The sequence below is a fragment of the Salmo trutta genome, chromosome 33, assembly GCF_901001165.1.
Source record: "Salmo trutta chromosome 33, fSalTru1.1, whole genome shotgun sequence".
In the NCBI taxonomy this organism is placed as follows: domain Eukaryota; kingdom Metazoa; phylum Chordata; class Actinopteri; order Salmoniformes; family Salmonidae; genus Salmo; species Salmo trutta.
The window spans coordinates 13,267,540-13,279,135 of NC_042989.1; the positions used below are offsets into that span (position 1 = coordinate 13,267,540).

The 11,596-nt window shown below is 41.2% G+C and overlaps 2 protein-coding genes across 3 annotated transcripts; one reads left to right on the forward strand and one right to left on the reverse strand.

Annotated features, from left to right (window-relative positions):
* The first annotated feature begins 1,683 nt into the window (after positions 1-1,683).
* On the forward strand, positions 1,684-6,720 carry stmn4l (stathmin-like 4, like). Of its 2 annotated transcripts, XM_029729847.1 has the most exons (7): positions 1,685-1,794; positions 3,617-3,677; positions 3,823-3,912; positions 4,129-4,334; positions 4,589-4,780; positions 5,177-5,194; positions 6,079-6,720. In XM_029729847.1, exons 2-7 carry the CDS (start codon positions 3,665-3,667, stop codon positions 6,085-6,087), a joined length of 528 nt encoding a protein of 175 aa, XP_029585707.1. In that variant the 5' UTR covers positions 1,685-1,794; positions 3,617-3,664; the 3' UTR covers positions 6,088-6,720. The 2 variants fall into 2 exon arrangements, with proteins under 2 accessions (XP_029585706.1, XP_029585707.1); XM_029729846.1 differs by lacking the exon at positions 6,079-6,720 and having other exon boundaries at positions 1,684-1,794; positions 5,177-5,243.
* Positions 6,710-8,473, reverse strand: il17a/f1 (interleukin 17a/f1). The gene is made up of 3 exons (XM_029729848.1): positions 8,128-8,473; positions 7,594-7,832; positions 6,710-7,246 (listed from the first exon to the last, which is right to left on the reverse strand). Exons 1-3 carry the CDS (start codon positions 8,158-8,160, stop codon positions 7,006-7,008), a joined length of 513 nt encoding a protein of 170 aa, XP_029585708.1. The 5' UTR covers positions 8,161-8,473; the 3' UTR covers positions 6,710-7,005.
* Between the last annotated feature and the right edge of the window lie 3,123 nt (positions 8,474-11,596).

Here is an 11,596-nt window from a genome sequence, read left to right on the forward strand (position 1 = left end):
GATTAATAGTAATGGTGCTGGGGTGGAATAAAACCTGCACACTCTGCATGTTAAGTAATTGTTTCCATTATATTACGGAATTAATTATTGATCGCTATTTAAAAAGACCCTTTACATCTCAACATCATTTCAGGTCCTGTTATTGAAATAACATTAAAACTGAGACACTTGTAGGAGAACCAGAAGAACAGGTGGACCGTTTTAAAGAGCCGTCAACAGGCTGCTCACACAGTTTGTGTGTGTGTGTGTGTGTGTGTGTGTGTGTGTGTGTGTGTGTGTGTGTGTGTGTGTGCGTGCGTGCGTGCGTGCGTGTGCACGTGCGTGGGCGTGTATGTGGGTGGGTAGTAGCAGATCCACACAAGGCTGTTTGCGAGGTGAGTGTTGTTTAGTCATCCAGAGCTCTGGAACTGAAAATGATGAGACAGATCCCTCGGTTCTGACAGTAATAGATCTGACATTTACTGCTAAAATCTGACTGACTCAAACCAGTCACAACCAGCCCCTTAATTCAACATTATTCACATCTGATTTTGCAACTAACTTTTCGTTTAGATTGCTATGTATGCGTAGTGAAGGAAAAACTCCATGCAACGCTCATGCAAAATCACTGAAACATTTCAGTCAGTGACCGCCATCAGACTCCCAAAGTACTACAAAAGTCCTCTCTGACCAGTAGCGGTGCGTGGGTAAAATCACTGGGGAAGCCAAGCCAGGAAAAAAGCCATATTACATCCTGTGTTGAGATAATTGAGTTGTTTGCTCTATAACCCGTTAGTTCACACGCCACCCTGATATATAATAAGGCCGAGACGACAAAAAGACAGCAGTCACAGTAGCTGAATAAATTCAGCCACACGTTTGTTTCATCAGAAAGAGCGACTTACACTTTGTGCTCCATTCATAGTTTCTGTTTTCAGTACTTCAGCTCAGTGTCATACAACATGAGTAGACATGACCAGTGTTTTCATTCACTCAATTATCAAGAAATTATGAACTCATGGATCAGGGCCGGAACGAGTGCTTTTGGGGGACCGACCTCCGAGGTTTTTGCTTGTTTTGGGAAAATAAGCGAACTTACTACATTTCAACACATTTTGCCAAGGTGCAGAGAGATAAATGCTAATTCCCTGCAATATTACACTTTTTGCTATGGGACAGAGACAGAGACATTTTCTTTAGCTGTTTTATAGCTCATCACATGCTTTTGTTCACATTTTGCCATGTAGCTGAGAGAAAATATTGGAGTTTTAAAGCAAATTTCCTGATTTTCTACACATTTCGCCATGAGGCTGAGAGAAAATGTTGCAGTATTAAACCTAATTTCCTGCAACCCCCCTAATTTCTGTCTTTTCATGTTTCCCATCTTTATATGCATTGAACTGCTGTGACAAACATCTGTCCTTACATATCCTTTGTGACTGGTGACTGTGCTATTATCCACCTATTTACTGTATTGCTATTATCTTGTTTCTCTCACCATTTAGGATGTATCCATCCTTGCAGCTTGCCTCCACTCAGTAAACGCTAAAGAACACAACCTCACCCCCAGCTCATTCCTCCTCCACATTACCCCCGTCCCCTTCCCTCCACCATCTCTCCAGCCAATCAGGGGCCTTGATTCCTCTGGGCCAATGGGATGGCTGGGAGGTGATGTCATGCAGTAATAGCTGGTTGTGGTGCTGATGCTGCTGAGAGAGCAGCCCAAACAGCAGCAGAACAACAGAGAAAGAGGGAAAGAAAGAAAGAGAGATAAAGAAATTAAAGGAGAGTACCACCAACATTGCTCAGCACAGGGTGAGTCCGTCTAAGCTACTGAAATAACAAACAAAAATATGAGATGTTGCATCCAGGATATAGTCCTATTATATTCATTTCAAAGCTGTTTTCTTGTATATTTTGCTAATTTAAGTGTGTATGTTGTGCATTCTCTAAAGATTGTTCTGTTTCATATCTGAAAAGACTTTAGCCACAGAAAACAGAGTGTATGCATGGGATGCCTCTCTGCCACAGATGATGGACATTCTCTGTGCAGCATTGACTATGACATCACCCGAGTTGCACAGGGAGTTTACCTCACCTCAGTTGTTCAAGTGTGTGCACGTGCACCGTGTCAGGCTGCACAGATTATCCACAGATAGGTTGAAACGTAGTGAAACAACAAGAAACAGTCTGTCCCAGATGATTTTGTAAAGTGGCTTCGGTTCACAGACGTGCAGTTTATGCAATTCATACAGTGTGCGTTACTAATTATGCATTTATTACAAAATGATTTACTTGTTGAAGAAATAGCTTAAAGTGAGAAAGAAGATGCTGATGATCAGTACAAGATGACTATGAGATGACTTTGGTTATGCAATGAGGAGATTGTGAGTCTAAGATTAGGATCGAGATATCAGTGATAACTATGGGATTCCTTTTTTATTGGGATTGACTGGTGATAATGAAATCTGTACGATGTGTGTATTCATCTACACTGTGGGAAGAAATGTGTTTGTGCATGCGTTCATGGTGTGTGTGTGTGTGTGTGTGTGTGTGTGTGTGTGTGTGTGTGTGTGTGTGTGTGTGCACGATAGTGTGTGGGCCTTTGGTTCCCTCCTACTCCTCCTACTCTCTCCCTGTGTGGTGCCTTCCTGTTCTTTCAACACGGCATGAATACTCACTCAGAAATATTGAGGAAACAAAATAACAGGCAACACACTTCATAGAAAAATTAAGCCACTGTAAGTCATAAAAGCATGTTGAATTCAAGTAGGTGAAGGATTGAATATATTGCAGACTCTTTCTACAGTCAAGCCTCACAGTAGGCAGGTTCAACAACAGCAATGTTCAATGTGGAACAGTAGTCCTGCAGTTAGTCATGACTGAAGGTTTTGAGTATGTAAGGGGAATGTATTGTGTGGCCTAGTGGCCTAGCTACTGTTGTGAGGTAGCTTTGTGTAAGTGTGTGAGATTAGGGGCCAGTGAGAAAGGAGTGGATGGAGAGAAAGAGAGAGGAGAGAAAAACAAAGAAAGTGCGAGAGAGAATATTCATATTCCCTGTGGGTGGATTCTTTTGTTGTCTTTGTGGTGAAGTGAATAGGCCACAATTGAGTCACAGCGATTGCTTGAAGAGCAGGAGCTAACACAAATGGAAAGATTATTATGATGCTATTATCAAGTATCTCTTTTTCTCTCCATCCATCACTTTCTCCTTTTTGCTGTAGACAATAAGGCCTGTATTTTATGTGAGCAGGATAGATAGGCCCTGCCTTGTTTAATTATATAACAAAAGCGTACCATCATGCTCTGGTAATGTGTGATCTGTCCACCTGATTATCACGAGGAGAGAGAGAGAGCTTAGTGGTTAGGTCACTTCTGCAGCAGAATGCAGATGGTGCTCTCACCCAATCCCCATCCTCCTCTCTATCTCTTCCTCACCCCTCCCTCTCTCTTTTTGTGACAAGCGTAAGGGCTCAAATGCTCTCTATGAGTGGGTTTGAATAAAGGCTTTACAGTAGTTCACAATGGCCCGTTTTATTGTAATGGTAATGGATTCTGTTGCTGTACAGGGATTTAACATGTGTTTGCAGATTGCAAGGTCTGATGTTAATCAACTTTTTTTTATCTCCCCTTTTAGGACTATCTGATTCACCACAGTGTCTTTAGAAGATCAACAAGAGGCAGAATGACTCTCGCAGGTAATGTATGTGTGTTTGCATGTGTGTGAGAGGGAGAGGGAGAGGGAGAGGGAGAGGGAGAGGGAGAGGGAGAGGGAGAGGGAGAGGGAGAGGGAGAGGGAGAGGGAGACATAGATTCATGCTAATGGTCTTCTCTCCCCTGCAGCCTACAGAGACAAGATACGGGAGCTCCCTCTAGTGTCCATCTTCTGTTCCTGCATCCTACCTGAAGCCAAAGAAAAGCCCACCAAGAAAGGCAAATATCTTTACACAATTTTACCACAATCCACCTGCAAGTCCCACAACACACCATAGAAGCCATTTCATTCAATGAGCCAGCAATCAGCTTACTATAATTATTGTTTTTGATGCAGCTACACAAACGGAACCCCGCCCCCTCATTGGTATTCTATTTCCTTTGGGTCCTTCCTTTATACAATGTCACACTTTTCTTAATCTCTACCCTCTGCAGATGTGGTGGACCTGAATCTGTGCATCATCAGGGACATGGAGGTGATTGAGCTGAACAAGAGGAGGTCCGGCCAGGCCTTCGAGGTCATCCTGAAGCCCCCCTCGTTTGACGGGGGTCCGAACCCTCTCGCCACCACACCTCCACGCAGGGAGCCCTCCCTGGAAGAGATCCAGAGAAAGCTGGATGCCGCTGAGGAGAGGAGAAAGGTGAGGGGTCAGAGGTCAGGGGTCAAGAGGGAAAGAAGGCCAACATTGACTGTTTCTAGATTTGTATGGTGGAGATGGGAATGTTCACAGAATGTTGGTCAGAATTGAATTTTTCCAGTTTGGTGGGGAGATGGAATCCTTAGAGTCAGGTGTACAGAGTTGAGCAAGACTGCTTTGCATCATTGAAGAGATAGGGACTCTGGTCTCTGATCATCCACTCACCCCTCCCTCTACCCTTCTCTATCGCACCCTAGTGCCAGGAGGCTGAGTTGCTGAAACACCTGGCTGAGAAACGGGAACACGAGCGTGAGGTGGCCCAGAAGGCCCTGGAGGAACACAACAACTTCATTCGGCTGGCCAAGGAGCGCATGGAGCTGCGCATGGAGCACAACAAGGAGAAACGGGAGGCACACCTGGCCGCCATGCTGGAACGCCTGCAGGAGAAGGTAGAGTTACACTCAGCTGATACCCAAGGCAGGATTGGGGTCTATTCCATTTCAATACAGGAAGTGCATTGATGAACATTGAAATGGAATTAACCCCAACCCTAACTCTATCTCCTTTGTTTTTTGTTTGTTTTTCATCTGTCATGGATAATATCATCAATATTCTGTCAGAATAGTTCTATTTGGTTAAGATATTTTCTTTTTTGTGATGTTAAAGTTCAGAGTGCTGTGTATTACCTCTATGTAATGGAGCTGGTTTGAAAAACAATCAAGACACATTTGAGATACACTCTACTGACTAGTCATCCATAGAATATCATTACCTCTGACCATTATTTTGTTGATATGAAACGGACGGGAAGTCTAAAGAGAGGTGTCTGTGTTTCTCTCTTTCAGGACAAGCACGCTGTGGAGGTGAGGAAAAACAGAGAGCACAAGGAGGAGAGCGAGTAGAGAGAGAGATGGAGACAAAGAAAGAGAGCCCGTGGTGCCTTTGTTTTGTTGCGTGAGAATAGGAGGGAAGAGAAGAGACAAAATAAAGAGACTAGCATGACAGGTTCTTAAAATGGACATGGGAGTTGAAGTAGGAGAAGTGCACAGAAGGCGGTTTCCTGGAGAGACAGAAAATCAAGTTGTAGTTTTGTATTGCTCTTGAGTGTAGCGGATTATAAGAGCGCTATGCATCATTTAGTAGCTAATTACACCTTCTGTAGGCTTGGTATTTATAATAGACCTTGAACACATCCTTATTTTCAAGAAATCAAAACATAGTTTACCTTTTTAAAGTTCTGGTCAATAAAATCACTGACACATACACTTCAATTTAAAGCATTCTACACATCATGTTTGTCACACTTTTCGCCACTTTTTGGCATGTTAGCTTATGTACAGTACATAAATAGTCATTGAATGGGATACTGATGCTACCGGCATCGCAATTTATATCTATTTCAAATAAGAAAGCTCCTTGATCTGAAGTGTTAATTATCTCCGTCTTTATTCTGTAGTCAATGGCTGTTGTGTTTCACTGCGGTGTGTAGTGTAGTGTTGATTGTGCACGGCTAGTTTCTTTGGTGTTTTTTCAGACATAGTAGATTTGAATATTAGAGGAATAGACTGTTTGCACTAATATGTATCAGTTACAGATGTATGTGATGTATCACTCAATATCAATTTAAAAAAGTACAACATCTGTATATGAGACCCTTGTTGTTTGTATGTTTACTTACATGTGCACTAGTCATGTGTGTGCGCTTGTGTCTTATCTAACTGTCCTATCTCTGAACTCTGTGTTGTAGGTGTCATGACGGCCTGATCACAACACGAGCTGAACTTATTTTGGAAGCCATTTTGAAGGGCGTTCGCCAGCCTGTTCAGACTGTAGCCCTCTGGGTTCAGTCGTTTGGAGAAAAGACTGAGACTATGAGATTCTAATGATGACACATGAGAGAGGTGGTTAAGTCAACGACTGAAGCGGATTGGTCAGTGTGCCCTGCTTTAGGAACTGATCAGTACAACCAAAAAGATATTAAAAGATCGAGCTGAAACATATGACAAAGGATGACGTCATTGCTACCTTCTTCAGTGTTCTGCTCAGGATTCTCTCTGTGCTTTGCTGACGTGCCAACAGTGCCAACGGTGGGTCTGAGTGTGAGTGTGAGCATTTCCGTAAGGATGAGCGTGAGCATGAGCGTGTATGCTTCAGTAAAAACACTTTGAGATCACACATTTTGCTTTGAGCTCACACCTGCAGGCAAGGTTTTAACTTAAATGTCCTTATGAGTTTGGTTTGTAAACTTGAGTCTGTCAGAGCCAACATCATTGTAAATCTACTGAAACGAATGGAGGTCAGGGAATGATGTGGCTGCTTGTTGATGTACAGAAATTGTGCTCTATTTTAGATGCCAAAAGAGAATTAAAGGAGTTCTGTTTTGAATTGATCATGTGAATTTCTTTATTCAATAAATACCAAAATATCATTCAATACATTAAATAACCCAAAAATAAATAGAACCACATACTGAATAAATACATAATTAATTTTGTGATTTAAAGCTCAATAGAAAATATATCCATACTAGATTATTCAAATCGATCTTTCAATGACATAGAGTCAAAGCTCCATAAAACGAACACACAAATACTTTCAATGAATGTGGGGATCGAACCTACAACCTTGGTATTGCCAACACTCCACCAGGTTTGACCTCACCACAATGATATCATTACTGTTGGTGCTCAATGCTAGGCCTGACACATGTGCAGCCCACCACAATGATCTTTGACTCCAGCCGGTAGTAGTATCTGTCCACGCTCCCCATCACCTTCCTCAGGACCAGGATCTGGTGGTAAATGGGTTTGGACTCCAGGCTCCTGTCCTCCTTACCCGCGACGTTCAGACAGCCCTCCAGAGAGCACCTGACCTCCGAGATGGTTTGGGGAAAGCGGGACTCATCATAGGTGGTGCTGGAGAGACAGAGAGAGAGAGAGAGGAGATAGAAAGAGAGGGGGAGAGGATGATATTAGAGATCACAATGTATTCAACAGAGCACAGCTGGGAATTCAGCCTTTTTTTAAGCAAGCTTCCTAAAGGTATGAAAGGCATATTTCATATAAGCATATAGCATGTTCCTATTTTATTTTATTCCTTACTCTGTAAGTGTTTTTAGGTATTTTGAAAGGCTCAAATAAAATGTATTATTATTATTATTTTGAAAGGCATATAAAAATATATATATATATCAAAAAAATGTTTGTCTGTGTGTATTGTGGTATTTCTATTGTGTCTATGTAAGCTCGTTGCAGGTCCTCACTTGGTAGTCCATGGGGAGATCGAGTGGTTCCCAATGGATCTGACGAGACGGGAAGGAATCAAGTCGCTAGGGTCCAGGTGCAGGGGGACAGTTATTGTGTTTGGAGCTGAAGGCTCTACAGGCTTCTTGTGTCCCTGAAGGTTTCTCTGTGAGCATCTCCCTGTCATCCCTGGATGGACGTGGGGGGCTGCCTCTGCACCCATCATCATCATCACCAATAACCCCATTAAGCACAGCACCTGAGGAACAGAGGGACTGTTGGTGGCCTGGTATCACCTCTGAATGAAGGCATATATAGGACAGTTTTGCTAAATTTGTTGCTAAATATGTTTGCTGATTTACACTATGAGCCAGGCAAATTCAACAGCAAAACATAAAACATAATCTTTACTCAATTATGAACCCAATAAGGTAAAATGGAAAATCAAAATGAAAGAACTGAACTTCAAAACAATTTCAACTTCTTGCTCAGCAGATACAGACACCAGTGGCAAACTCCGCTGATATCTTGAAGATACTCAAGTAATCACTTACCATCAAAAAGTGTACGTTTGAAGTAGAACCCATGATTTGTTTGTTAGTCTTGTCGTCCTCAGTGGAAGGTCGTTGCTGTGTTGTAGTCTTGGTCTGGTTGTCTCACAGTGTTCTGCTCGTCTTTTTCTGCTGCTGTGTTCTGGTTCTGTTAAGGTTGTCTGAGGTGATGCTGTAGGTTATATACTGTAATGGCTGTGTGTCTACTCAGGAGTTTCACTTCCTGTAATGCTGCGATTGCCTTTCATCCTCTGCTTAATGCTTACTCGCCAACCACACAGCGTGAAAAGTAGTACACGTAGTTACTGCTGTCATCTATGGAAATCTTGGTAACAGTTTACTTGACACCCAGCGTCATAAAACGTTATGGCACTGTCGTAACCATGTCATAACAGCTGACATAACTTGTCATAACCTGTTTTAATATGTTCATAATACTGTCATGACCCATATCTTTAGACCTGTTGTGAGATACTGTATATTGCGTTATTTTATGATTGGTTAGGACACACACCTACATAAGAGTGTCAAAACCCAGAAAACCTACCACACAAGGCAAAACATGGCTTTACACCATAGCCTACGTGTCAACAATACATTTATGTCATATAAAAAAAGTATTAATTGACCTAATTAAATGATCATTGTAATTGCACACACCCCAATGCTCTGTGGCTGATGACTGGGATGATCGCAGGAGCAGGAATCAGGAATCAGGAGCAGGACATGACACCCTCTTTTTGACTGATGATTGACATAAGGGCATGTACATGATAGACCTATCTGGCTTATATGATTATATGATGGTCATAATACTTAGTCCAAGTAAAGTGACACAGGATGGTCACAATGCTTCATGACAGTGTCATAAAGTGTATTTCCTACAAGTTATTTAAAATAGGATGAAAGAAAACCTGACTGTAAATAATTCATTACAACAACAAGAAAGGATTTAAGAAACAAACTTGCAAACAAAAGGGAACTTCTTGGTAGGGAAACATATTATTTAAAATAAATGTGGGTTTTGAAAACCCTTATATAGGTGTCATAACCAGACATTAAATAACGCAATATATGTTACAACAGTTGTGAATATATGGGTCATGACAGTGTTATGACCATATTATGATAGTTTATGACAAGTTATGTCAGCTGTTATGACATATTATGACATGGTTATGACTGTGTCATAATGTGTTAGAATACTGAGTGTCAAGTAAAGTGTTACTGAAATCTTATTGTCATATTCTGGGAATTTCACGTCCATTTTGGGGTCCATAATAGGCCAGATAACTTTGTTCCATGACAAAGTCAGTTGCAAATGACTGTTAATGACAAGTATTATCATTATTATCATTAGTGTTATGTAGGGCTCAACAATGCGTTTGCCAAGTCATTTGATACTGACATTAGCCAACCAGCCAGCCGTGGGAAGCTGTATGGTTATGGGCCAGATCGTGTCAATAGTTCTGATAGGTAGGAAGATGTCTATGTCACAGCAACAGTATGTCAGTTTAAACAGCCATTGTCAAGCCATGTGATTGTCATGGCCATAGGAGTCTACTGACTTTATGTTGTTGATTATATTATATTAGATCAACTCAATTAATTTGGTAATGTGCTTAAAATGATGTGTGTGGCAAACTGTGTGCTTAAAACAATGTGATTAAAATGATGATGTGTGTAGATAATGTTTTTCTGAAATTTGACATCAAAATCTTTGTGAGATTTTCACTGTCCTGGGAAAATAGCACACCCAAAGTTAAAATCGTATCACAGTAATAATACTACTATATGTATATAGACACTGCATACTTCCTCGCACTTGATACTCCCACGCTTCAACACTCAGAACCCAATAGAACCAGCAACTGGCCTGGATTGTCATGCCGATCATTATGTAACCATGGGTTCAGAGAGACAGCACTGTGAATTTTCAGCCTCACATTTCTTGCCTTGTCATGGTTTTGTTTTTTCCTCTTGAGATGATGAACATGACATCGAGACAATGCGGTTACATTTTGTATTATTTGCATTTACACAATGGCAGCAAGGGTAGATTCCCAACTATTCATGGTATATTATATCTACTAAAGGCATAGGATCCTAGTTTGATCACTCTTTTGTTGCTGAGAATTTCCCTGGACAGCAGGAAATGCACACTTGTAATATATTTGAGGTTTAAAATGGCTTCTAAAGTTTGTAATTCCCATTTTAAAATGTCAGACTTGATTTTCCTTAACGAAAACCCCTGCAAAATATGTCCATTAATTATAATCCACATTATAATTCACATTTCCTGTTGCTGCAGGATTATTTTCCTGCTTTAGAAGAATTGGCTCAAATTTAGATCCTACATCGGTAGATGTGTCTTGAATGATTAATTTCACCGTACAAGGTTGAACACTGACACAGTACGTCCCAAATAGCGGGCCTGGACATGACTAGTTCCACTAGGGTCACAGCAAAGAACTGAGTTCAGGCCAGTTACATTGGTTTGATTCATTTTAAGAGACAAGAAAAATCTTTAGGTGGGTCATTTACAGCCCTTTCTGAAATAAAGGGTTATATTCTCTTAGTTGCAAAACAATTTGATATCCAGTTCGTGATACATAAAAAGCTATGCTACGCTATCTCAGAGCTGAAGCAATGGAAAGCGAGGGATCTCGGCGCGAGTTCAGGTACTTCAGTAAGGCTTGACTGGCTTTGATGTGGCTCAGATCTTCTAGGACTTTGTTTCCCCCCTTTGTTCTGTCAACACAATCTAGGACACCACTGTCAGTCAAAATGTGGATGTCAGGCACAGGGTTAACCTACATGGGGTTTTTTAAACATCCAGGAATCTCTGAAGTTGTTTCCTCCTCTTCCGCTAACAGCCAACCAGTGTGGGCTAAGTAATATCCAGGAACCACGGGGGGAGACCCAAAAACATTTTATCGATTAACTTTTTACTGCACTGGGCTAAATCAGGGTCACACAGAGTGTTTATTGGTAGTCATAAACAAACCTACTTTGAAACAAAAGTATACACCTCACACACATGGTTATGGGCTTAAAAAAAGAAGACACCTATACCATAATTTTGAGTTTACATCCCAATTTTACACTTTATATACATCACAGAAGACTGAAATTTAACTAAACCGTTTGACATAAAAACACAGTTAAAAAAAATAAGTTTGTTAATTGTGAAATTATGAAAAATATTAAGAACATTCCACCCATAAGGCTACTAGGTCATTTGACTGCAGGAAAAGGCTACACGTGTGTATCTGTGGTGGACACTGGTCAATCAAGAGCTTAGAACAGGGCACAAATATATTTGCACTTTCCTGACTTTTGGTTAGAAACTGAAGATCTCGTACAACGCTGTGTACTACTCCCTTCACAGAACAGCGCAAACAGTCTCTAACCAGAATAGAAAGAGGAGTGGGAGGCCCCGGTTCACAACTGAGCAAGAGGACAAGTACAT